Consider the following 27,082-nt stretch of genomic DNA (forward strand, 5'->3'; position numbering starts at 1 on the left):
AGTTGCAGGATCTTGAGCTTTAACTATGTACTGATCCGATTCTCCCAAGGACAAAGAGGAAATGTAAACTCTCCCCACGCTGAGCTCTGGGGAACGTAAACACTGGGTGCCAGGGGTCAAACTGGCTTAATGTCCTGAGATCGAGGGCAGCAAGGTCAAGTGTGGCCCTGGGGCCCAGGCAACCAGGGTTGGCTCAATTGTTCCAGAGCCCTCTCTCTCTCTCTCTCACACACGTACACACACGGATGCCTCAGCAAGTCCCACAGAGGGAGGCGCTGAGAGGGCCAAAAAGTGGGCGGGGCCGAACCATGAGTTAATCGACTTCCGGCTCACATCTGGTATAAAGGGAGGCAGCAGCCTGCAGTGGAGCAGAGCTGCTTCTGGTTGAAAGGCCAAGAGCGCCGTCCAGAGAGAGCCACACCCCCTCTCCAGTGGAGGAAGGGCTACCACCGTCAACACCCGCAGCGGCAGCAGGAACAAACCGCCCATCCCAAGGCACTTTGAGAAATTCAGGTAAGGGCAAAGCGAACCCTCTCCATCTCCGTACCTCCGGCTAAGGCAGAGAGCTCCCGTCTGCAGAGTCCCTTCTGTCCATGGTCCCCAGTGTTCCTCTTTCCTCCCTCGGCCCGGAGACCTGCAGCCCTGAGTTGACCCCTGTTACAGCGGTGATCACAGGGGATTGGGGAAGATGGTCAGGACGCCCCAACAATCCCACCACCCAGAAGCAAGGGCCTCGCCTCTCTAGGACCCTCTCCATGGAAGACATTCCCCCCTTCCCAGCTCAAGAAAGGGGTTTTCCACGCCTGCTAACTTGAATAAAACAACGATTGTGAAAGCATTATAAAATAATTAGGAAGCATCGTGTAAATCACAGATGCTATTATAATTTAGCCTTTCAGCCTCCTGGAAGGGAAGGGAGATGCCACCGGGCTCCAAATTCCCGCAGGTGAAAACGCACTCAAGATTCCCCAGGGCTGAGACAGGGGGAAAAGGCTCAGGATCTGAACCCACCGCGGTTTCTATCTTGCCAGCTTGTTCACGTATCACATGCCAGCGGCAAACGTGGGAGCCTGGCCGAGGGTGGGCTGCCACCACCCCTACTCCCTCTCTGTCCTTTCAGAGCTATCCACTTCATCCAGTCTTTTCCCGCTGATTCCAGGATGCGGATGTCTCCGGTCTCTGCCTGCCTCGCCCTGGGCCTGGCCCTCATCTTTGGTGAAGGGTCTGCCTCCTACCAGCACCAGTCTCCAGCGGCCAGCCTGGCCACAGACTTTGGAGTGAAGGTGTTTCAGCAGGTGGTGCAGGCCTCCAAGGACCGCAACGTGGTTTTCTCACCCTATGGGGTGGCCTCGGTCCTGGCCATGCTGCAGCTGACCACAGGAGGAGAAACTCGACAGCAGATCCAAGAGGCAATGCAATTCAAGATTGAAGGTGAGAGGCGGCGGGCAGAGAGGAAGGCGGGCACTCAGGGAGTCTCCCCAGGACAGGGCTGTAGCTAACCAGAAGCAGAGGGAGGGCTGACCCCGGCTTAGTGAGCCAGCTCCTGTCCTGCCTGATGCAGTGATGGACCACTGCCTCTCCTTCCCACCACAATCCTGTATCACTTGGCTCTTGGCCAGTCACAAGGAGTATGAGCCAGTGGATCTGGTGTAAAATGGCCCTGCCTCACTACTCCTGCACTTTGTGATCTTAACCCCTCTGAACCTCAGCTTTCTCATCTGCAAAATGGGGATCTACCACCTGGGGCTGTTGTAAGGATTAACTCCAAAATGATGCATGTGAAAGGCCTACCTAGCATAACTATTATTGTTATTAAAAGAAGAAGGTTTGGGTTTATAACCTAAAAACAGATATTCTAAAATATTCTAAGCCAAAGCAAGGGTTAGGACCCCTGATTTTTGAGGAGAAGAGGGAGATGCAGGAGAGATTAAGATTTGGAATAAAATCTCCCTTCAGAGACCCTTGGGGGAGCAGAAGAGTCCCGTTCATGTGGGCAGGTTTGGGGGGAGTTGGCCCTGCTGGGAGCCCTGGGTTCAAGGGGAGCTTAATGTGTCTTTCCCTCCCTCTTTTGGCCCAGAGAAGGGCATGGCCCCTGCCCTCCACCGACTGTACAAGGAGCTCATGGGGCCGTGGAACAAGGATGAGATCAGCACAGCCGACGCCATCTTCGTGCAGCGGGACCTAGAGCTGGTCCGCGGTTTCATGCCCAACTTCTTCAGGCTGTTTCACACCACGGTCAAGCAGGTTGACTTCTCTGAAGTGGAGAGAGCCAGGTTCATCGTCAACGACTGGGTGAAAAGACACACAAAAGGTGAGTAGGCAGAGAAAGGAGGCTAGTCCCAAGAGCCTGCAGAGATTGGGATTCAAGTCTCAAGCGTCCTGACCCCTCCCTTCCAGCACCTTCTGCTCTGTAGACAGAAGGTCAGGTGCTTTAAGAATCAAAGCATCTTGTTTTTTCCATAATTAGACTTGCCCTCTGAACCACCTCTAAAGACATCCCTAAAAAGTACTGTGAGATGTTATAAGAGCAGTAATAACCCATGGCAGGGGGCAAACACAGTCCTTCAAGATTACAGCTTAGGGAACAAAGTAAGGGGAGACTGACATTTCCAGGTCTGATCCTAGACAGGATCCCAGGACCAAGGCAGTGTGGTGAGCTGGAAGGCTTTCTGAGACACTTAGGAAGATGGAACGGGTTGAAAGCAGCTAGACTGGTTCACTAAACCTTACCCAGTCCATCTTCTGATGGGATCCCTTCTGACACACGTCCATTTGAGGACTGGGAGCTCAAGGGAACCATTTAAAAGGATTAAAACAATATCCAGCCTCCTGATCACCTGGATTTCCCCTAGGCATGATCAGCGACTTACTTGGTGAGGGGGCTGTGGACTGGCTGACGCGCCTGGTCCTGGTAAATGCCCTCTACTTCAACGGCCAGTGGAAGATGCCCTTCCTGGAGTCGAGCACCCACCACCGCCTCTTCCACAAGTCCGACGGCAGCACCGTCTCTGTGCCCATGATGGCTCAGACCAACAAGTTCAACTACAGTAAGTGCAAGACTCTCCCTTCCCCAGGTCCCACAGTGACTGAACTTCATCCCTGGGGTGGTCCACTCCAAGGGAGGAGAAACCCTAGAACACACCCCAGCTGCAACAAAGACTTCCCAAGTAGGAGACACAGGGATTATCTTGCACAAGATGAAGCTGAAATCCAGAAATTACCTTAGGATCCCACTTGACCACTTGCTACCATCTCTCATCTTCGTGTGGTTCTGGTGTGATAACCTGGGCTTCCTCCTGGGGAAGAGCTATGTGAAGACTGAGATTCAGGAGGTGGGGATTGGAATGAAGTGATAGCTGGAGACTGGGGAGAAGGGTGTGAAGGTAAAGAAGGCCAACCCGAGACAGAGAATGCCCAGGAGACACTGTGCCCTGGAGAAGAGAAGGCAAATGGAAATAGAAACCCTGAACAGGAGAGGGGTGGTGGCAGTGGGGGGAGTGGGGAGCCTCGAAAGCCAGGATGGAGAGCTGGCTTCCAGAGAGTATGGAGGGCCTGGGAGGACTGGTGGGAAAGCCATCGCCGGGTTAGAATCAACAGGAGCTGGAGCTATTGCCAATGCTCCACCTTGGTGTCTTTCCCAGCTGAGTTTACCACCCCCGACGGCCATTACTACGACATCCTGGAATTGCCCTACCACGGGAACACTCTCAGCATGCTCATTGCTGCCCCCTATGAGAAAGAGGTGCCGCTCTCTGCCCTCACCAGCATTCTGGACGCTGAGCTCATCAGCCAGTGGAAAGGGAATATGACCAGACTGACCCGCCTCCTGGTTCTGCCCAAGTAAGCCACCCCTTGCTCTAGTCCCCTCTGCCTCCCCTTCCCGCCTCCTCTGGCTCCCCACTGTTGCCACACACGCACCGCCCCCAACAAGTGGAGTTTCCCAAACCTGACGTTTTCAGGGCAGCGAGCTGCTGCGTGGGTGCAGATGGGACACACTCTGGCCTGGGTTTGATTAAGATCCTGCTCGTCTTCCCTCTTGCAGTGGAGGACAGCGAGGGGAAGCTTTTTTCCACACCACGCCCACCACCCCCTGAATACCCAGCAAAAGTTAGCCAGAGGAAGAGCCGGAGAGATGATGGGAGGTGGGGGGCTGGGGAATGCATTGGTCCTCACCCTTTTATGAACACCCCTCACTCCCACCTCCATCTCTTCAAGTCAACATCCACATAATGGAGACAAAAGGAATCACTTGTGGAGATGAAGCAAGCCTGAACTCTGGCTTCTAGCTGGCTTGTCACGAAGCAGATTTTAAAAATTCTTCTGCAGAAGTGAAGAGGGTGCTGGAGGCTGAGGCTGGGTCCATTCCAGAATCGTGGGGAAGCCTCCCACTATGCTGACCCCACATTTCCAGATGCCATAATGCCAGGCTTAGGGAAAGAGGACGATTTAGTTGGTTAGCACGCCCTCTCTCTCTCAAAGAACGGAGGTAATTAGTCGTGCCCTGGTGGGAGGCAGACCAAGCTCCCCAAAGCCTCGCTGCTGGAGTCCTCTTTGGACTCCACTCTCAGAAACACAAGCTACGGACCAGATTTCTTTTCAGCTAGCCTTTGCAGGGGAATTTGCCCTTCCCCGCTCCCACCCCAGTCAGACTGAACACAATTGTGCTGCAACCATTGCCTCATTTGAGGAAAGTAATTAGTCAGAGGTTCGAGGGGGTGGGGAGCTTGCAGGAGAAATGTTCATTAGTATCAGAATCTTCCCAGCAAGGAGACCTTGCCAACAGACTTGAAAGAAAAACAAGCCTCCCACTTCTGCATTCGCATCAGTGCCCCCTCCTGCTGGTCTCTGTGTGTGTAGGGGGCAGGGACGCCCACTAAGGCTGGGGGTGGTCTGAGCTGGAGCCCTGTCCTGCTGCTGTGCGTAGGTTCTCCCTGGAGACCGAAATCGACCTCAGGAGGCCGCTGGAGAACTTGGGAATGACTGACATGTTCAGGCCGAGCCAGGCGGACTTCTCCAGTCTTTCAGGTAAGTGGTTTCCCTTTCCCTTTCTTCCCCTGGTGGACAGTGGGGTCTCCCGAGGACAGAGGAGCTTCCCCACCACCACCCCCGAGGACCAAGGCTAATGCGCTCTGGGGTCCGCCTCCATTTCAGATCAAGAGTTTCTGTACGTGTCGCAGGCGCTGCAGAAAGTGAAGATCGAGGTGAATGAGAGCGGCACGCTGGCGTCCTCCTCCACAGGTGAGTCAGGCTCAGGTGAGGCCTGGCGAGTCTCAGCCCCAGGCTTCCATGAGGGGCCATGATCTAGTACCCACACCCGGGGTGCACCAGGAAGACCCCACTGCCCTGGTCTATCTACCGGGCCTCTCCTGGTAGAACAGGGCTTCCTGTGTGGAGAGCATTACCGTTACCTGATCCCACTAGAAAATGGGCCTGCTTTCCCTGGGACCCCGTTCCCTCCCCACTGGCTCTGAAGTCCCCCTGAATGGGAGGTCCTGGCTTGCTCTCAGAGTGGCCAGTCGACTTAAAGGCACTTGCCTCCAACATGCCTTGAAAGAGTTTAGATAAACCTGCCTTCGAGTGAGTGGGCTTCCCTTGTGGTTCAGCTGGTAAAGAATCCGCCTGCAATGCAGGAGGCCTGGCTTCAATCCCTGGGTTTGGAAGATCCCCTGGAGAAGGGAAAGGCTACCCACTCCAGTATTCTGGCCTGGAGAATTCCACGGACTGTATAGTCCATGGGGTCGCAAAGAGTCAGACACGACTGAGCGACTTTCACTTTCACTACTCAAGCAAATAGCTGCTAGAGCTCTGCCCAACTGCCTTAGAGGACATCCTGACACTTCTGGGTTCACAGTACGGGCTCAGTAGTCATGGCACATGAGCTCAGTTGCTCTGCGGCTTGTGGAATGCTCCTGGACCAGGGAGCAAACCCGTGTCCCCTGCATTGCAGGCAGATTCTGATGCGCTATGCCACCAGGGAAGTCTCTGCTGTGATTATTTGGCTTCCCAGGTGGCACTGTGGTAAAGAATCTGCCTGCCAATGCAGGAGACGCAAGTTCGATCCCTGGATTGGGCAGATCCCTTGGAGTAGAAAATGGCAACCCACTCCAGTATTCTTGCCTGGAAAATCTCATGGAAACAGAAGCCTGGTGGGCTACAGCCCATGGGGTCACAGAGTCGGATGTGCCTGAGCACACATGCACCAGTAAACAACGAAGCCTCCCAATCCACCCTCCAGCCCCAGCCCTGGTGTCACTGGATCACTTGTGACCCATCCAGGCGCCAGGGCCCGCATCCCTCTGTTCTAAGATTCTGTCCTGTCTCTTCCAGCCGTTATAGTCTCAGCCCGAATGGCCCCCGAGGAGGTCATCATGGACAGACCCTTCCTCTTCGTGGTGCGGCACAACCCCACAGGTGAGCCGGGGACCTGAGAGGCCCCGCCACTCTCGGCCCCCCTCCCCATTCTCCTGGACTCGAGTACCATCCAGGCAGGTGTAGACGCCCCCACTTCCCCCAAGAAGACTCCAGGCAATGATTCATGGCTGTGCTCCCCTTCCACTTGGAGGGGAGTGCTCTCTCTCCAGACAGGGTGCTTGTCTGTCCCTCTGCCCAGCTTAGTCACTAGAGCAGCTGTGTCTCTGAACACTCACTCATGTCCCCGTTATCTCAGTTCATCCGTAAACACCGAGCTGGGTGAGCTGTCCCCCGCCTCCCCCCCTTCTCATCTCCTGTGATGCTTCCGTCCTCAGGAACTGTCCTGTTCATGGGCCAAGTGATGGAACCCTGACCATGGGGAAGACAGCCCTCATCTGGGACAGACTAGAGATGTCCAAGAGGAAGAAAGTCTGGAGCAAAGAATTATTAATTCATTTTTCTGGAAAAAGAGAAGATATTTATTTATTTTTTTTTCCATGGTAAATTCTTTCAAATTTGCCTCTTAGACCTAACTTTGGGCTCTCTCAGGAGGGGCAAAGAGGACCTTTGAGTTAAACCCTCCAGTGGAGACCCTGGGAGAGACTGGGAGGCATCACACCCAGCTGGCCTCCCAACTGGACTGCAGGACTCCCAGGACCGCTGGCCCAGCTGCTTCTGCCCATCGCTCTGCCAGGTCAGGTCTTGGGTCCCGGATCCCACCGAGGCCCTGGTAGGATGGCACCACAAGTCTTACACGAAGGAGCTTTTGTGTGCTCGCTAGAAATGTGTGTTCCGGTCACGTTGCCGTCACTCTTCCACTGTCCGCCACTGCTGAGAAGGCTGGCAGCAGGCCCGAGAAGGCCAAGGCGAGAAACACCCTTTCAAGCCAAGGTCCATCCTTCCCCAGCTCTGAGGTTCGAGACCCACCCCAGCCTGGCTGCTCCCTCCCCAGGAAACAGTGTGTATATATTATTTTAGAGTGTAGGTGACTTGTTTACTCAGAGAAGCAGGTTTCTGCTTCCCGCAAACTTTATGTTGCAGAAATGGAAGGAGAGATGAGGTGTGTGCCTGGTTCTTGGCTCCCATCTCCTGGTGGGGAGGGTGAGATGCCAGGGGTGTGCCTGAATATTTATCACATCCTTGTCCTTGTGCGCTTGGGAGAGAGAAAGGTCTTCAGAGAAACATTATTTAACCTTGTTCACCGTGTTCCCTTGGGGGGCTCTGTGTCGCTGCATCTCAGGACAGGCCTCTTGACTGTCCCTCCCCTCCACCAGGTGGCAAGCCTCCCGGGGCCCACACTGCCACCTGGTGGAGGCCCAGCGCCCCCGCGCCTCTCCTCTCCCCGGTTTTCCACCCGATGGAGCCGCGTCCCTGGCAGGACCATCCAACTTCGGCTCACTTTTAGGGACCGAAAGGATGTGGTGGGTGAAGAGAGACGGAGTGGTTTCAAAATTTTCCAGTATATTTAGGAGCAGGAGTGCAAGGGGCTCCACGACCTAGCAGGACAGAACTTTCCCCAATTACAGGGTGACTCACAGCCGCACTGGTGACTCACTTCAGTGTGTCATTTCCGGCTGCTGTGTGTGAGCGGTGGACGCGTGAGAGAGAGAGAATGAGAGAGACAGCGAGCTAGGGCTCAATTACCTCCGGCAGATAATCTTTCTGAAAGCCAGCTAGCTGAGAGGGTACAGAGAGAGGACCGATTTATTGAAGAATTGCACATAGATGTTGAATGAATGTAACCTAACAGAACCCAATCACCCCGCTGTGCCCTTCAGTGAAAAACCTTCCTTCTTTGTGTGTGTTTTGTTTTGTTTATCTTTTTTCTTGATGCACTGGACAGTGACGGCCACACTCAGTACCCCCACTTGTGGGGTCCATGGCTCTTGAAACTGCTTTTTCACTTTTGATATAGAAGCAAGTAAAAATAAAATTTTTTTAAAAAAAATAATAAATAAATAAAAAGAATATTCCAAAATAGTCCTTGGCCATGACTTTCCTTGTTTCACACAGCACAAAATCCAGACCCTATCAGTTAACAGACCTGATGAACTGGGATCTTTATGAAACACACACCTGCAAGGGGCAAGGCACACCGACCTGTCCTGGGTGAATCTGCAGGGCTGGCCACTGGAGCCTGCAAGAAGACCCCCCGGGGCGGGGGGGGACACACTGTGTAGGACGTGCTTCTCCTTTTGGGCTTCATCCTCGAAAAAAAAAGAGGGACTTCCTTGGTGGTCCAGTGGTTAAGACTGTGCTTCCACAGCAGGGGGCGTGGGTTCCATCTCTGGTTGCGGAAGATCCCACGTGCCGTTTGGCATGGCCAAAAAAAAAAAAAGGAAAGAGGGTTCCTCAGACACCTGCCACCCACCCAGACACCTCTTTTCACTGTCCCTGTCACTTCCCATTCTGTTCATTTCTTTCCCCACCAAATGTTCCCATCCTCCCGGTACCTACCCCACTCCCCATTTCTCAAAACACAAACCAAATCCATTCCCTCCACCCTGGATTCCCAGTGGATCCAGTCAACATCGTCGCTCTCTACTTGGCAAGTGCTCACCTTCCCTTTTCCTGGTGTGTAACAGTGCTTGCATGCATGTACGCTCTTTAATTTGGGGTGTGTATGTTATCCTCTCCACCCCCATCGACATATCAGGTTCTTTGAAAGAAGGCTCTTTTGTTACATAGATTGTTAATATCCTCCTTAAAATGTTATCCTGAACAGTCCTTTATTGTCTTCTTCCAACATCTTGAAGGCTCTTGCCAGGGGACCTTCTTCCCCCAATTATTTTCCATTTATATATTCCACAGGAATTTTTAAATGGAAAAAATACCAAGAACTAGCTGTCAAAATCTTGTGCTGTCCAGCTCCAGAGCCCTAAAGATGGGCCTGATAGACCCAGTCCCCCTGGAAACTTGGATCATATCTTAATAGGAACCCATTCTTGTCCAGGGGCTGTTGGTCAAAACATTGTCTGATAGTTAAGCAGTAGTGAGCTTTCCATCACTGGAAGTGTTCAAGGACAGCCGAGATGATCTGCTGGTGGGCATCATTCAGCAGTCAGGGTAGAGGGGGTGAATTTTTTTTTTTGATGATAAGGAATTCCTTCTCATACTAAGACAGTTGAACACTTTGAAAGGGCAGAAGTGGATTGTTGATGGACATTTTGTTTCCTGGCTTAAAAAATATGCCATCGTTGTTACCGAGAATTCGGAGATGGCCATCCTGTACCTTCATCCCTGTGCACGTGTGCTCCCATATCCATAAGATAACTTCCTAGCAATGGGATTAAGTGTCTTTTAAGAACCTCCCAATCTCACAAGTATGTGATTCTGGTCACACAAACATCTTCAAAATGGTATACAAAACAATTTAAAGTGACCATTTTGCCTGGTATGAATCTTACCTTTTCTGAAGCTTAAAAAAGCCTTCACAACTTTCCTAAATAAGCGAACCGCCATGAATAAAGACAGACTTTAGGACTTCCCTGGTGGTCCAGTGGCTAAGACTCCGAGCTCCCAATGCGAGGGGCCTGGGTTCAATCCCTGGTCGGGGAACTAGATCTCACGTGCCACACCTAAATTTGGCTGCCGAAACTAAAAAGATCCTGCATGCCGCAACCAAGACCCAGCACAGCCAAATTAAAAAGAAAAAAAAAAAGATAAGACTTCAGATCTTGAACTAAAAGAAGCTTCACATTATAATTTTCCCTAAAATTATGTTAGCCTGCCTTGGAGCAAACTTTGATTGTAATGTTTTGGAGTAAATCCAGAAAGGGTCTTCATTCATCGCCTCCCTCCTCAATCATTCAGTATGTACTGAGGCTTTCTTGCTACCCTTCCCATTCCTGTTTCCCTCCCAAAGGTCAGTCCAGGGGCATCCTTGGGCGCCTCCAACACGATGTACCAGGATGTTCCGAGGGGATGTGGTTGCCACATCTCCTTGTGGATTCCTCTCTTTACATTTCAGGCTTGCATCCCTTGAGGCTGTTGCAGTAAGAGGGGCCCCACAGTGCAATCGAGCCTGGAGGGGAAGTCTTCTTTTCTCCTTAAAAAGCCAGTGGGAATCAGGGCAAGATCCAGAAGAAAGAGGCCAAGGGTGAGCAGCTCCCCAAACCTACTCTCAGCTTTATTTCTATTTTTTATTAAAATTTATGTTATTAATAAATGTATTATTTCTGGCTATGCTGGGTCCCCATTGCTGTGGTTGGGCCTTCTCTGGTGGCGAGTGGGGGCTACTCTGTCTTTGCGTAGCACAGGCTCTAAGCACTCATTTAGTAGTTGTGGCACGTGGGCTTGCTTAGTTGCCCCAAGGCATGTGGGATCTCCCTGGACCAGGGATTGAACCGGCGTCCCCTGTACTGCAAAGCAGATTCTTAACCACTGGGCCACCAGGGAAGCCCTTAAAATTTATTTTGTCATTTATTTGGCTCCATGGGGTTTTAGTTGGGACTTCCCAGGTGGCACTGGTGGTAAAAGAAACCATCTGCCAATGACGGAGACATAAGACATGTGGCTTTGACCCCTGGGTCAGGAAGATCCCCTGGAGGAGGGCATGACGACCCACTCTAGTATTCTTGCCTGGAGAACCCCATGGACAGAGGAGCCCTGCGGGTTATAGTCCACGGGGTCGCAAAGAGTGGGACATGACTGAAGTGACTTAGCACATACGCACTGGTCTTAGTTGTGGCACATGGGATCTTTCCTTGTGGCCTGCAGGCTTCTCTTTAGTTGTGGCGCATGGGCCCTAGAGTGGGCTGGCTCAGGAACCCCACGATATATAGTATCTTAGTTCCCTGACCAAGGATCGAACACGCACCCCCTGCATTGAAAGGCAGATTCTTAACCTGTTGGACCACCAGGGAAGTCCCTACTCTCAGTTTTGGATGAGAGATGCTCTCTTTTAACCTCAGCGGCTTCTCCAGCTTTCCTTTCCTATTCTCACTGTGCAATTGACAAGCTTGGCAGGGCCAAGATATGACTGTAGACCTAGTGGGGAGAAAAGGCCATAGAGGTTACTTGGCCTCTTCCGAGCTGGCTTAGACCACAGACACAAAGCCTAGACGTGGCGTCATTTAGTTAACAAGATACTTCTATAATGAGACCTGTGCCCAAAACTTCAGCTGGTGCCAAGGCATCCCTCCTACTTCCTGCCTCCTAGACAGATCCCGCTTTGGGCTCACAGCGGGTAGCTGCGCTCATGAAGGCAAAAATCCAAGAAGTCAGGGCACCAGGATCCAGATTTATCTTTCGTCCTCTTTATACCCTGAAAAGATGACCGATATCGGGTGCTGGGCTAGTTGTTGAGGAGTTACCCATCTGAAACAGATCTGCTTAGAAACCACAAGAGCCTCCTTTTTCTGCAAAAGATGCTGCTTCCAAAAGCAGGACACATTGTGGCCTTAATCCTGCCGGATGCAGTTCAAACACGGTCCGTCCACGCTGAGAAGGCTCAGAAGAAAAGAGTCCTTCAGAAAGGACCTCTTCACCACCGAGGGAGTTCACTCCAGGAAGTGCCCCAGTTAACAGCCCCTTTTGCTCTTCTTGGATATTTTGAGGACAAAGACGGGGATGCAGCTTCAGAGTGCAAAGCCAGCCCTCCTTGACTTCACCTGGGCCCCCTCCGTGGCTCTTCCAACCCACCCTTTCTCTATTTCTAGGGATGAAAAACCCACAAGACCTGCCCTGCCTCCATCGTAAAACGGCCGATTTCCTGTTCATCTCACCCAGTAGAAATTTTGTCTGCCCTCATACAGGCAATGGCTATGGATTCTATAAATCCCTCAATAGTAAAATGACTCTATCAGAGGGAAACTCATCAAGGAGACACCATCTGTTTTCCAAATCATTTTTTAAAGGCGGTTCCTCAAGTGAGTTTCCTTGTGCTAACCATAGCAGGCACTTCTGTAGAGACACAGAAGTTGAGTCACTCGCCCCAGGCTACCAGCCCTCTCTGTGACGTCGGTGAGCCCAGGTCACCCTGAACACACAGGAGGGCTCAAACGCAGCCAGGGTCAAGGGTGCTGCCCTCATGTGTCGTCACTAGGGCATCCCGCCTGCACACCTGTGCCTTCCAGCTTGAACACCAGCGTCCCCAATGCAGCCTTTTGTGCCCTGGCCACCAGAGGTCGCTTTGACTCCAGTGGAAAGTTTCTGAAGCAGAGCAACTGTGGCTTCCACCATCATCTTGCCATTTGAACTCCAATAAATTTAACATGTTTTTCTTTAAATGTGTCTGTATACTGGGGGCTATGAAGCACTTTTTTGTGTGTGCAAAGCACTTTTAAAACTGAGCATAACGTGATGTTTCTTATTATCAAGTACAGGCATACCTTGGAGAGACACACCTTTGGTTCCAGAATCTCGAAATAAAGTGAGTCACACAGATTTTTCTGATTTCCCAGTGCATGTAAAAGTTATATTTATACTGTGCTGAAGCCTATTAGGTGTGCAATAACATTATGTCTAAAAAAATGTAGGGACTTTACATAATAAAGGACATCTTGCTGTCTGTGACAACACGGACGGCAGGAAGTTAAGGGTATTCTGCTAAGTAAAGTAAGTCAGAGAAAGACTAACACTGTTAGTCTTTGTTTCCTTGTTTGTAGAATCTAAAAAACAAAACCAAGAATAAATTAAAGGAAAGAAAACAAAACAACACTCACAGATACACAGAATAGATGATCTGTTTATGAGAGGGGAAGGAATTTGGAGGGGAAAAAGATTTAAGAGGGTCAGTTTTATGGTGACGGGGCAGTAACTAGACTTATTGTGGGGGTCCTTTGTAGTGTGTGCCAATATCAAATTATTATGTCGTACATTTGAAACTAATAAAATGTTGCATACCAATTCTACCTCAAAATAAATAAATAAGAAACATGTATGCTGCTACTGCTAAGTCACTTCAGTCGTGTCCGACTCTGTGCGACCCCATAGACAGCAGCCCACCAGGCTCTCCGTCCCTGGGATTCGCCAGGCAAGAACACTGGAGAGGGTTGCCATTTCCTTCTCCAATGCATGAAAGTGAAAAGTGAAAGTGAAGTCGCTCAGTCGTGTCCAACTCTTAGCGACCCCATGGACTGCAGCCTACCAGGCTCCTCTGTCCATGGGATTTTCCAGGCAAGAGTACTGGAGTGGGGTGCCATTGCCTTCTCCAAGAAACATGTATGGACTTTATAAATACGTTATTGCTAAAAAATACTAACCATCATAATTTTAATCTCTTTGCTGGTGGAAGGTCTTGCCTTGATGTGGATGGCTGCTAACTAGTCAGGGTGGTGGTTGCTAAAGGCTGTGATGGCTGTGACAATTTCTTAAAATAGGACAACAATGATCAACTGCATTGATTGACTTTTCCCTTCACAATTTCTCCGTAGCATGCAATGCCGTTTGATAGCACTTTACTTATAGCAGAACTTCTTTCAAAATGAGAGGCAATGCCCTCTAACCTTGCCATAGCTTTATCAACTAAGTTTATGTAACACTCTCACTACTTTCTCGTCACTTCAGCCTTCTTCATAGCAACAGCACCAGCAGTAAATTCTATCTCAAGAAACTATTTTCTTTGCTCACCTGGAATAAAAGACTCTTCATGCATTAGTTTTATCTCGAGATTATAGCAATTCAGTCAGATCTTCAGGCTCCACTTCCAGCTCTCTTGCTTTTTCCACTGCATCTACAGTTACAACAGTAGTATCAAAGGTCACCGATCGCAGGTCACCATAACAAAGATCATAGCAATTTAGAAGTTTAAAATATTGCAAGAATTACGAAAATGTGACACAGAGATGCGAAGTGAGCAAATATTGTTGGGAAAATAGTGTTAATAGGCTTGTTCAATGTGGGGTTGCTATAAACCTTCAACTCGTTAAAAAACAAACAAGCAAACAACTCAGTATCTGTGAAGCACAATAAACCAAAGCATAATAAAATAAGGTCTGCCTGCTTCTACAGAGAACAGACACCAAAAAGCCGAAAAGTGGTGGGTGTACCGTACGCTCAATTACTGAGTCGTGTCTGATTCTTAGCAACCCCATGGACTGTAACCCACCAGGCTCCTCTGTCCGTGGAATTTTTCAGGCAAGAATACTGGAGCAAGTTGCCATTTCCTACTCCGGGGGATCTTCCCAGTCCAGAGATGGAAGCTGAGTCTCTTGCATCTCCTGCATTGGCAGGCAGCTTCTTTCAACTGTGCCACCTGGGAGGTCACTGCAAAAATGGTTGAAAGGAACACTGTAGAAATAGTCACTGGGGTCTAGACTAGAAACCCGAGGGTCATCAGGACTGGCTGCTGGGTTCAGACTTATAGGATGAGTAAGAGGGATTTGGGTCTGTTGGGAGGGAATGGCAGGGCATTCCAGAAAACAATGTGAACAAAAATCACAAAGAAAAATAAATAGCAAGGCAGGTTCAAGTCACCTGAGAATAAAGTCTCAAGTCTCAAGTCACCAGGGTGGTTTTCAGACTCCCTCCTCTGATAACCTAGCCAGTGGATTCCCCTTTTCCCATACACATTCTCTTAGTCTAACCAAGCAGTCCGATCTTTGTCCTTTGAACAGCCATGCTTTTTGTTACCCTTCATGTCCAAGGCTTAGAGTCTGCAAACTGAGAAAAAGGTAGCTGGGAAACCAAGAGATGGGATGGTTTCAGGGGAAGGGAGAAGGAAGGTACTCATTCTTGAGATGACAATGGAGCTTTCCAGTGGGGGAATCCAGTACGTTTATTCAACCAATGGTGGCACCTGCTGTGCGCCAGGCCCTGTGCTCAGCACAGGAGAAACAGGCAATGAAGCCTGCTGGTCCAGTGGCTAAGACTCCATACTCCTAATGCATGGAGTGGAACCGAGGTTCCGCCTCAGGTTAAGAACTAGATCTCACCTGCCGCAACTAAAAATACTGCCTGCCATAACAAAGACCTGGTGCAGTCAAATAAACTATTTTTACAAGAAAAACACAATGAAGACAGCTTGTCCTCCAGTAGGAATAATAGATAATAGATATTAGATAGGTACTACTATTTAGAAATTAGAATTTAGCATATTTGGGGTGAGAAGTAAGATGTAAATATCTAGGGCTTCCCTAGTGGGCTGGTAGCTAAGAGTCCACCAGCTGCCAATGCAGGGGACTCAGGTTAGATCCCTGATCTGGGAAGATCCCATGTGCTTCGAGACAACAGCCTGCGCACCGAAATTACTGAGCACGAGCCCTAGAGTCTCTGAGACACAACTACGGAAGCCTGAGGGCCGCAACAAGAGAAGCCACTGCAATGTGCACCACAACTAGAGAAAGCTCCAGCATAGACAAAAATAAATGAATAAATTAAAATTTAAAAAAATCTAGATGAGGAAACCATGCACACCAATCATAACCGAAGTCAATCAACAAGCACTGTGAGAGGTGCTGTAAAGAAGTAAAAGATGAGTAAGACACCATCCCACGAGGCGCTTCCAAACCAGCTGAACAGGTGGGGCCAACTCACATGTGTGGTCACCGGACGGTACAACCTGATTACCAAGTTTACCAATCAAGAGTCCTGAGTTACTGGGGATTGAAACCAACTCTGGCTAAATGAAACACGAAAGGAAACTGGGGAGCTCAAGGAATTGTCAGGAGGGCCAGAGAACCAGCAGAAGGTCTCATGCTAGAGACAGTGGCCCAAATCACAAATCACGGGATGCCTACATGGTACCCCTTGCCGCCATTGGTGCACAGGACGCTGCCATTGGTGCCACTCCACCTGCGCCCTAGGTTTTGACCCTCTGCCAGAATTCAGAGGTATTCAGGACCCTTCAGAATTCAAATTCAATACTTTGAATTCAGAATTCAAAGTATTCAGGACCCTTACCTGTCCTCATTACCCCATCCCCACCTCATTCCCTCCTGGATCAACGTCCAGGTTGGTGGATGGACTGGCCGAGTCCAGCAGACAGGCTCATGCTGTGGGCACAAAAAGCAAATTCAAATGCTACACTGCAAGGTTGTGCTATTTCCCCCTGGCATCATAATGTGAGGATTCCCAAACCCTAGGAAGGGGGTTTAGAGGCAGGGAAGTGAAAAGGAACGGCAAACATCTACCACACAAAGTATTCAGGACTCTTAGGAACAGCATACAATAAGGTCCCAATTGCTTAGTTAAAAAAAGAAGAAGTTAAAAAAACACCCAGAAATGACTCCAAATGACATCATCAGAGAACAATGACTACTCACAGAATGAGCCAAAAATGGCTGCAGGGAGCATCATCATAAGAGGGAGACAGATCACAGACTCAGAAATGAAAGGCTTCAGGGGCCATCTGGACCCCCCTTCCACCCACTGCAGGAACTACTTCTACAACCAGAGGAGGGAAGGCTCAGGGAGGTGACAGCATGGGCTTTGCCAGATAACAATACAAACACCAATCGTACCTATGAAGGAGAATCTCACCTCTTCTATTTTTCCATTTATACAAAAGGCACCACTCACTAATCCTTCAGACTCATCTTTGATTCTTCTTCCTCTTCTACTTAGATGAGTTCGCAGCTTCAATTGATTGGTGCATTACAGGTATCTCTCAAATTTGTCCAGCTCCAAGGGCTTCCCTCATAGCTCAGTTGGTAAAGGAGACCCCGGTTCTCAATTCCTGGGTTGGGAAGATCTGCTGGAGAAGGGATAGGCTACCCACTCCAGTATTCTTGGGCTTCTCTTGAGGCTCAGCTGGTAAAAATCCACCTGCAATGCAGGAGACCTGGGCTCAAACCCTGGGATGGGAAGATCCCCTGGAGAAGGGAAAGTATTCTGGCCTGGAGAATTCCATGGACTGTATAGACCATGGGGTCCCAAAGAGTCAGACATGACTAAGTGACTTTCACTTTCACTTTTCATTTCATCTTTGTGTCTAGATTCCCAAAACTGTCTCCTAGACTGGTGGTCCCCAACCTTTTGGGCACCAGGGGCTGGTTTCATGGAAGATAAATTTTCCACGGATGGCTAGAGGTGGTTTCAGGATGATTCATGCACATTACAATTACTGTGCACTTTATTTCAATTATTATTACATCAGCTCCCCCTTAAGTTATCAGGCATTAGATCCTGGAGGCTGGGCACCCCTGTCCCAGATGATCTTGCAGCCTTCCATGTGTTCTTTCAAATCGTTCCCATATTACTATAAGATTAACCTTCTGAAAATGTTTTCCACCAAGTTATTCACCAGCTTGGACAATCATAATGACTCCCAACTTCCCACTGCATCAAATCCAAACTTACCTGCAGATACAAGTTTATTGGAGCCACTAACTCATAGATTATCTATGTATATCATTCACTGACAATGAAGAAACCTAGTCCACCATCTTCTAGCTAGTTTAAACCACTTAGGTCTGTGATTCTACATGAGCAAAACCCATATTTCCAACAATTCTCTCAGGAATCTTATCTTCTTTGCAGCTAGGCACAGCATGTTGAGATAAGGAATTCTAGAAAATGCCATCTTTTCAAGGAGTGTAGGAGCTTACATCTCTGGATCTTCTGCACTTTTTTGGGCTGTTGCCTAGATCTCTTCTTTGCCTCACTGCTCATTACTTCTTTATAAACAATCTTCTCCTCTCCCCCACGAGCACATTTTATTATTTTGCCTTCTGTCCTTCTTACGCACTCTCATTCCTTCTTTTCACTCTGTAACAAAGTACCCTTTCTAACTCTAACAGCTTACCTTATTGATATTATTTCTGATCTAAAAAAATAACATCAAGATAGTTCAGCCAACATCTATGCCATCGGCAAGCCTATGACATAGGCAGAGGAGAAAAGGACATGAAAAAGAAAGGATGAAGAAAAAGTACTGGAAGAAAGAAGTTGGGAAAAGCAAATAGTAGTAATTACTACTGTTTTCAGTAATTACTACTGATATTGCACTATCAACTGTTGACAATGTTTCAGATACTTTCTATCCAGCCTCAAATCAGACCTGCAAGGTTGGTATTACTATCTTCATTTTTTAAATGAGGAAATGGAGGTTTAAAAGACCCGCCCCAGACTGTACATCAGGTAAGGGTCAGAGACCAGATTGCATCGCAGGTGAGTTAAGCCCACCCTCTTGCAATTAAAGCATATGACCTCCATAAAAGAGTAAGAAGAAAAGAATACAAAACAGAGACAGGTAGGGCCTTACCAATAATTGCTTCAAGTGCTACTCAAAAATAATAGCATCATTAGTTACCAACAAATGTCTAGAAATATACCATTAAGCTTTTGGCATGACAAAATTTAAGATTTCCTCTCATCCATTTATATGCAAAGTGCTTTAGCATGTGGACACACACATTCACACTTGCAAATCCCTCTCAAAAAACATGTATTGCAATTTACCTCCGTCTCATCTTTACATTCGTGTCTGGGTCACACCGTCCCTTTTTAGCTTTGACCCATGCTAACTTTTCAAGATTTTCTTTGTTTCTTCCTCTTTCTTTCCCCTTAATCATGTTTCTCCTCTTCCTTACCTCACTTTTCTATCAGCGTCTCCTCTTCCCTTATTTCTTGTCTGCCTCATTACCTACACCCTTCTCTTACTTTGAGTGTTGTTGCGTCCAGCAGGTTCTCAGTAGATATCTGTTTTGAGCTCCATACTTTTCTCATACCTGCCCCACCACCACCCTTTGTCTTTGCCTTCCTCGTCATTCCTCCTTCTCTACAGATGGCTTCCACCCTGCTCCCTCTCAATCGCCCACACCCCTTCCATTAAATTACCCTACTTCCTCACAAACTCCAGGGGTCATCTTATCCACCTCTCACCCCTTTTCCCGCCTTTTTCCCCCTAGATTCCAAAGCGCGAAGCCCTCATTGTCCTCCTCCCCCATCTTCCAACCAGTCCACAAGACAGCCTTGTTACCATGACGACAGGGCTACTCAAAGCTGAAGTCAAAGACCTGGTTGCCATGGCCACCGCTTCTCCGCCTCCGGCCCCGCCCGCGCGCCTCGCAGCGTCGGCGCCTGCGCAGTACGCAGCTTATTGGTTCCCGGCGCCCCGGCGGACGGGGCGGGGCTTCAAGCGAGAGGGAGGGAAGGAGGCGAAAGGGTAAGAAAGGGAGTGGAGCTGGCGCCTACGGTGGCCGAAGAGGGACGCGCAAGGCCGGAGGCTGCAGGATGGTAGGCTGTGCGAAGAGGGAGGGGAGGGGGGACCGAGGGGCGTGGGCTGCACCTGCAGGGGTCCTTGGGGGCTGCCCTCTGTGTGGGCCGCTCTTTTCCCTCCTCCAGTTCTCAGAGGCCCTCACTTACCTGGGCGGGTGGGCGAGCCGGCCTCGGAAGGAAGAGCAGCTGGAAATCGCTTTCGGGAGAAGCGGCGGGGAGTGGGCGCATTTGTAGGGCCAGAGGGAGGTGACTAGGGGGCGGCGGGACCGTCCGGAGCCAGGGGGAGCGCACGGGTCGCGATCTCAGGGGTCCGAATCACTGCCGCAGGGAACTCGCGCGAGGAACGGGGGTCTGGGGCCTGCTGGCGGACGGAGGCGGTAGGGGTCGCCTGTCTCCGAGACCCTCCGTCCACGTGCAGCCCAGAGTGGAGCGGCGGCAGGCGGGGAGGGCGGTGTGTGGGAGGGGATCGTTCAGGGTGCGAGGAATAGACGTCCTGCCTCGGTTTGTCGTCCTGCCCACCTGGAGGCGGGGATGAGGTGGGGGAAGCCAGGTGGGCTCGAGTTTTGTTCTCTGGGACCCAGGCTTTGGCTTCCCCGCTCCGGGGCTCTTGGCTCTCCGCCCCTCTACCCTATCCTCTTTCCAGAACGCAGGCCTTCCGTCTTCCTGCTCCCTGGCCCACCCTCCCATCCTAGCCTCCCTTGCACCACTCTTTTGCCCTCCGGCCACGCTAGCAGCGCTTCCCTTTCCCCGATAGCAGAAAATACAGTTCTCTTGAATTCTGATCTGTAGCCGTCTAGACTAGTAGTGTTCCACACACCCAGGACTCCAGCCCTGGTGGCATACACGGAGAGACGAGCTACAAGGGGAGGGAGATCACTCCAGGATGTGGCCTGGAGCCCCTACCCCCCTGGAAGTGGGAAACTGGGGGTGCACGGGGTAGTGAGAGTGAGAGCTCTGCACGTCTCCCCGCTCCACCTCCTTGTGCTTGTTCCAGGAACATTCCCTAGGCGAGCCGCCCAGAATGGCTGGGTCCAAACTGAAGAACTGAAAGGGAAATTGATCACCTGATATCTGGGGAGGTGTGGGCATGCTAGGGAGGCACCCTAAAAGGAAGAAAAAAGGAATACCTCTGGCTATATGCCTGGATGGCTGAGTAGAGTGGAGGGTGGTGGAATCTAGGGGGTCCTGGTGTCATGTTATGGACTTCCCTGGTAGCTCAGACGGTAAAGTGTCTGTCTACAATGCCGGGAACCTGGGTTCGATCCCTGGGTCAGGAAGATTCTCTGGAGAAGGAAATGGCAACCCACTCCAGTACTCTTGCCTAGAAAATCCCATGGACGGAGGAGCCTGGTGTCCATAGGGTTGCAAAGAGTCAGACAGGACTGAATGACTTCACTTGGTATCATGTGCTAACATAAAGGATACCGCTGGGCATAGGAATGGAGGGCAGTGTGTTGGGGACATTGGCTAGGGTGTATGGCTAGGATGGGGCAGAGGGCTGAAGTAGCTTCTTGGGGAAAGAAAATACCTGATTTTAGGATGGTGGTGGATAGAAAGCAGGAAAGAAAGCAAACATCTCTTTGCCATCAACTTAGGGGCTGCTCGTCACTGTGCTAGCATTTTACCCACCTTTGGAAACCAGGTTTAGGAAACAGTAAGTCAGGAAATAATAATAATGACATCCAAGGTGTTATAGTGCTTGCTTCGTGCCAGGTGCTATTTCCTATGTCAGTTCCACCTAACAACTCTGTAAGGTAGGTACTTTTATTATTTCCACCTGCCACACGGGGGAATTGAAGCCCAGAGAAATGCAGTAATGTCCAGGGCAAATTTCTCAACTAGTAGAGCCAGGATTCGAACCCACACGACAGACTCAGAAGCGCTGACGCCCCCTCCAAGGAAGGTGCTTGCTAATGGGAATACCCAGTTGACCAGAAGGGCTGATGTTTTGAAGAAAGTAGGGTCTGTGAGGAGAAAAGAGTTGAATGGGAGGAGTTTGGGACTGTGTGGTTTTGGAGGAAACAAGCTCAGAGAATCAAAGCTCTAAACCTCGGCTCTGACTCCTCCTTCCTCTCCCTACCCCCCACCCCCAGATGCGATTCATGCTGCTGTTCAGCCGGCAGGGGAAGCTGCGGCTGCAAAAATGGTACCTGGCCACCTCAGACAAGGAGCGGAAGAAGATGGTTCGGGAGCTTATGCAGGTGGTTCTGGCTCGCAAGCCCAAGATGTGCAGTTTCCTGGAGTGGAGGGACCTCAAAGTTGTCTACAAGAGGTGACTCCTCACCTACTTTCAGACCTGCCTGGATCCTGCCTGATTGGGGTCTGGAATGGGTTCACCTGGCTGGGAAATAGGCAGTCCCTTAGTCTGGCAGAGGTTCCCTGGTGGCTCAGACGGTAAAGAATCTGCCTGCAATGCAGGAGACCTGGGTTCTATCCCTAGGTTGGGAAGATCCGCGGGAGAAGGGAATACTTATCCGCCCCAGTATTCTTTCCTGGAGAATCCCATGGAAAGTGGAGCCTGGCAAGCTACAGTCCAAAGAGTGGCTAACACTAACTAACTAGGTCTGGGAGAGCTGAGAGCTAAGGACATCTGGAAGGCAGTGATGAACTCCAGCCAGCCTTTACTTTCCAAATTCACCTTGAAGAGAGTCTTGTTCCCTCTTGGTTTTGCTCAAGCCTGGTGCCTACTTCACGCACCTACCTCTGTCCCAAAGGCCCGACCTTATTGATTGCACACATCCATTGCAGCCTCACTGAACAGTCGTAGACCCTGGGCCACTTTCCCAATACACACACCCCCAGACACACAAACCCTTTGTGGTTCCTCCTCTGAGCAGGTGAATTTGTTGGCTCAGGTTTTTGCTGAGTCAAACTGAATGGGTCAGAGGGAAAGAGCTTGTTTCTTTGCCTGTGTTTATGAGAGGCACTAAGAGACACAGTGAGTGACGTTTTCTTACCCTGGAGCCACCCCACCTGTGTCCAGTAAGGACACAGATCAGGAATGGGGGAAATGGGAGGTTTGGGCACAGAATGCCTGGGTCCCGAAGCAGCCCCGGCAGCACTCCCAGCCATCCATCCCTCCGGTGTCCCCGTCCTCAGATACGCCAGCCTCTACTTCTGCTGTGCCATCGAGGGCCAAGACAATGAGCTCATCACGCTGGAGCTGATCCACCGATACGTGGAGCTCCTGGACAAATACTTTGGCAGCGTAAGTCTCTCCACCCACCCGTTTCCGCGCTCGGCAATCCTCTTTTTCTACCAGACTCGGACCCTTCCAGTCTCTGTCCTGACTCAGGAAAGGGGAAGTTGGAACAGTGAGAACAGTAATTAATCTCCCTCTTTAAGCCTTAAGCCTATTAGCCATGCGTCTTAATCAGGCCCCCATGGGAGAAGGGTGGGAACCAGAATCTGCCACTTAATCAATCCATCTAGAGCTCAGCTCAAACTTCCCACACAAGGACAGAGGTCATGTTCAGATAGTATCAGTGGTTCCTGACCTTGACTTTGCTTTGGAGACTTCTGGATAGTTTTTTTTAAACAATAGCGATGCCTGGGAATCACCCCTAGAGATTCTGAATGAACTGATCTGGGCTACAGCCTGGGCACTGGCAGTGAGCTCATATCTTAGATGGGGAATAGTAATAACTCCATAATTTGTGTTTCACTTAACAGTTTACGAAGAGCTTTCAGGTTCTCCTGTTTGCTTCTCATTCCATGAGTAGGTGTTGGTGTCTCCATTTTTGGAAGAGAAAACGGACTCAAGAGAAGTTAAATGGCATGTCGAGTTAGCTGGTTTCCTTCCAGGCTTTCCTGGCTTGGTGATAAAGAATCCGCCTGCCAGTGCAATAGACGTGGGTTCGATCTCTGGGTTGGAAAGATCCCCTGGAGAAAGAAATGGCAACCCACTCCAGTATTCTTGCCTGGGAAGTTGCATGGACAGAGGAGCCTGGCAGGCTACAGTATATGGGGTCACAAAAGAGTCAGACACAACTTAGCGACTAAAACAAGAATTAGCTGGTTAGTGTCAGAGTGTGGCCTAGAATTGAAGCCGTTTACTCTGTGATCCAGAGTCTCCTTCCCTGCCCTGTCACAGCACCTGGGGGTGCAGGGAGTGGGGTGGGGATGGGCGGGGAGGCCGACCCAACGTCTGGTAGGATTTGTGTCATAGATTTAGGGGAGAAGGCAACAGGAGTCAGGGTCAAGGGTAGACTTGAGCAACTAATATCTCAGGATCACAGACGAAGAGAAAAGGAGAAGGAAAAGCCGAACCCAGGATGAAAGCCTAGGGGTCAGGAGGACATAGACCTGGGGCAAGAACCCAAGGTGGAGAGTGGTCATGAAGGCCACGGAGCCAAGGTGGGGAAAGAGCTGGGGAGGCTGGGGCGCAGGCAACGGGGGAGAACGCACATTGACCCTCACCTCTGCCTCCTCCCCCGCCCCCCAGGTTTGCGAGCTGGACATCATCTTCAACTTTGAGAAGGCCTACTTCATCTTGGATGAGTTTCTGATGGGGGGAGACGTCCAGGACACCTCCAAGAAGAGTGTGCTGAAGGCCATCGAGCAGGCGGACCTACTGCAGGAGGTACGGGTCCGGGACAGTGAGGAGGAGGAAGAGGACCGTGGCCGAGGGCACCCTCCCTACCCTGGACCCTTCACCTGTGGACCCCAGCTGCCCCCTTCCCGCCGCTACCGAAACAGCCCCCCTCCCTGTGGCGTCTGGCCCCCACGCTGCCAGGTTGGCCAGCTGGGCCTCAAGCCCTGACTGCTCAGGGTAGGAGGTAGTTGGGGGCCAGACAGCCCGCCTGGACCAAGTGCTCCCCCTCCTTCTCCCGAGACCCAGAGTGTCTCATCCCAGCCAGATCGCTTTTGTCCCATGCTTCTCTTGGTGTTTAGGGTTGCCCGGAGAATTGGAGAAGGGGCACACAATAGGTCATTCTTTTTCTTCCCTGGTGTCTTCCCTTTTTTAAACACACACACACATACTCAAAGCCTCTGCTGCTGAGAAGCAGAGTTTTGCCCTGGGGATTTCAGGGTTTGGGTGGAGGGCACCTGGTTGTTGGTTCTCTCTTCTGTCCGACACCCCCGCCCTCACCCCATTGCTGCCTGCCCCCTCTCTGCTGTGCCACTGCTGAGCCTTGGTGCAAGGAGATGAGTCACCGGAACCTGCAGTGATGAGCAAGCCGGCCTGAGCTGGCTCTGAGGAGGGGGAGAGGGGGGTGCTCATCCGTGCAGCAGGAGAAAGGGTAAAATCTGACTTGCTACCTCACTGGTCTAGTCCCCCATCACACACACACACACACACACACACACACACACACACACGCGCGCGCGCGCGCGTACCCTGGCACCCACACACCCACCCTGTTAATCTCACACACGCACACACACACACACACACACACACACACACACACACACACGTGCCCTGGCACCCGCACACCCACCCTGTTAATCTCACGCGCACACACACACACACACACACACACACACACGTGCCCTGGCACCCGCACACCCACCCTGTTAATCTCACGCGCACACACACACACACACACACACACACACACACGTGCCCTGGCACCCGCACACCCACCCTGTTACTAGTGCTCTGCTCAGACCCTTATGACTCATCTCTCTGCAGTCTGGTCCACTTTCCTCGGGGACCTGACGCCAACTTCTTACTGCCTCCCTCGACTCTGGAGGAAAAAAACAAAAAGGTCCCACCCAACCATCTGCCACCTCCAGCCCTGGGAAAGCAGGTTTCCCAGCTCCCAAGCCCCCATTTTACTCTCTTCCCTTCAGCTAATAAGGTCGAGCCCCCTGCTCACCGAGCTCCCAGCTTTGGGTTCTCTGGGTGGTGGTGGACTTGGTTTGGTTGCCTCAGTTGGCTGTACAGGGTGGCCTCAGGAGGCTGGGCAGCTCCCCTGAAGGGTCCCCAGCCGTTCCAGCCTTGGGCTTACTTGGGCTTCTCTCTCCCCTCTCCCCCGTGTTTCTGTGTCCGCCCCCCTGCCCCGGTCTGCCCTCGTGATTGCTGCCCACCCACCCCCCTCAACCTCACCCCGTCTCTCCTGGTGTCTCCCCACCACCCTCTGTCTCTGCCTTAGGAGGATGAGTCGCCACGCAGTGTGCTGGAGGAGATGGGTCTGGCATAGCCCTCGCCCTGGGGCCGAGTGGAGATGTGGGGATCTGGTGGAGAGGTGGGGCATTGGTGGCCCTTTTCCTCTTGGTGGGACCCAGCTGCGCCTGCTCTGCTGCCTCACCTTTTTCTGCAGTGAGCTGTGGGCTCAGGACCCTCAAGCATTCCCTCCTTCTACCCCCTACCTCCTGTTTCCCCTTTTCTCACTGAAGGTTTTAAGGAGCTAGGAGGCAGGAAAACGTGACCAAGTCGGGGGTGCTATTTGGCTTTCATTCCCTGCCTTTGAAGAACCAGTGTCACCCCAAACTTCCCCCCATCCTTATAACTGTAAATATATAAATATGTCAGGTTAAAGGGAAAAGGTTTTCAGGGCTCTTCTCTTCTCCCTGCCCCATAACCTACCTCCAGCCCTCCCCGCAGCCAGCCGGGGTGGCCTCTCTGCCTGGGAGGGGGACTTCTGTGTCTCCAGAGGGAAGTCCTTTTCCCTCATCTGCCCCTCCCCTTCCTTCTTGGCTGCAGTGGGGCCTCTGTCCAGTGCCGGGGAGGAACAGCATAGTTAATTTTTTTCTAACCTTGCTACTTTGAGGGAAGGGAGGGCTGGGGGGAGGGCAGGCTTTACAGGAGACTGGGCCCTGTCCCTCCTTCACTCTTAAATTCTGGGTGAGGCAGGAGCTAAGGGGGTGGGGTGGGGAAAGTGTCTGATTCTTTTTCCTTCTCTGAAATAAAAGGAAAAGCATTTCTGGACTTTGGCTTGCTTAGGCTCTGTGAAGGAAGGCAGGGCTGCTGGAATCAGTGAGGACAGAAACAGAACCCTGCCCATTCCATTCCACTCTTCCCTGGAACTAGGATTGCCAGATATAGGGCAAAAAAAAAAAAAAAAAAAGGACACCCAGTTCAATTTCTTATAATAATGAATAATGCCTTTTTAGGATAAGTGTGTCCTGTGCAGGGCTTCCCTGCTGGCTCAGTGGTGAAGAATCCGCCTGCCAATGCAGGAGACTCAGGTTCAGTCCCTGAGTCAGGAAGATCCCCTGCAGAAGGGAATGGCTCCCCACTCCAGTATTCTTGCCTGGGAAACACCATGGACAGAGGATCCTGGCAGGCTACAGTCCACAGTTTTGCCAAAGAATCGCACACGACTGAGGATGCATGTATATGCTTAAAGAAGGTTTGACAAGCAGCTAAAACCAGGATGTTTTTTTAGCTGCCAATACCTCCCCATAGGAAGTGTTGATCATGTGAAGTAGGTAGGACCAGGGAATTTAGGGAGCAGTTAAGGAAGGTGGGTGGGTAAGGTGGAGCAGGGGTGGTGGGGAGCCACCCATACTGCCTAGGTGGCCCTGAGATGGTTCAAAGATCTCAACTAGGTGGCCCAGAGCTGCAGTTCCTTATTCACTCTGCATCTGTCTGCCCAGGACGTGGGGTCTTGTGACTAAT

At 50.9% G+C, this 27,082-nt stretch overlaps 2 protein-coding genes across 2 annotated transcripts; both read left to right on the plus strand.

The window, feature by feature from the left end:
- Positions 1–363: 363 nt before the first annotated feature.
- Positions 364–7,273, plus strand: SERPINE1 (serpin family E member 1). Its single transcript, XM_052662492.1, has 9 exons — positions 364–513; positions 1,160–1,431; positions 2,078–2,311; positions 2,853–3,047; positions 3,642–3,840; positions 4,925–5,025; positions 5,152–5,238; positions 6,328–6,411; positions 6,747–7,273. Exons 2-9 carry the CDS (start codon positions 1,161–1,163, stop codon positions 6,782–6,784), a joined length of 1,209 nt encoding a protein of 402 aa, XP_052518452.1. The 5' UTR covers positions 364–513; position 1,160; the 3' UTR covers positions 6,785–7,273.
- Positions 7,274–19,469: 12,196 nt separating this feature from the next.
- On the plus strand, positions 19,470–26,230 carry AP1S1 (adaptor related protein complex 1 subunit sigma 1). The gene is made up of 5 exons (XM_052635621.1): positions 19,470–19,530; positions 21,606–21,784; positions 22,612–22,720; positions 23,957–24,094; positions 25,614–26,230. The coding sequence occupies exons 1-5, from the start codon at positions 19,528–19,530 to the stop codon at positions 25,659–25,661; spliced, it is 477 nt and encodes a 158-aa protein (XP_052491581.1). The 5' UTR covers positions 19,470–19,527; the 3' UTR covers positions 25,662–26,230.
- Positions 26,231–27,082: the final 852 nt, after the last annotated feature.

This window comes from Budorcas taxicolor, chromosome 2 (assembly GCF_023091745.1).
Source record: "Budorcas taxicolor isolate Tak-1 chromosome 2, Takin1.1, whole genome shotgun sequence".
NCBI lineage: Eukaryota > Metazoa > Chordata > Mammalia > Artiodactyla > Bovidae > Budorcas > Budorcas taxicolor.

Bases quoted from the DNA above. Each gene is read 5' to 3' on its own strand.
- SERPINE1 (XM_052662492.1), top strand. From the start codon at position 1,161: ATGCGGATGTCTCCGGTCTCTGCCTGCCTCGCCCTGGGCCTGGCCCTC. The intron at 2,312-2,852 runs GTGAGTAGGCAG...GATTTCCCCTAG, and splicing joins GGTGAAAAGACACACAAAAG to GCATGATCAGCGACTTACTT. The intron at 6,412-6,746 runs GTGAGCCGGGGA...TTCCGTCCTCAG, and splicing joins GGTGCGGCACAACCCCACAG to GAACTGTCCTGTTCATGGGC.
- AP1S1 (XM_052635621.1), top strand. The intron at 21,785-22,611 runs GTGACTCCTCAC...CCCCGTCCTCAG, and splicing joins CTCAAAGTTGTCTACAAGAG to ATACGCCAGCCTCTACTTCT. The intron at 22,721-23,956 runs GTAAGTCTCTCC...CCCGCCCCCCAG, and splicing joins TGGACAAATACTTTGGCAGC to GTTTGCGAGCTGGACATCAT.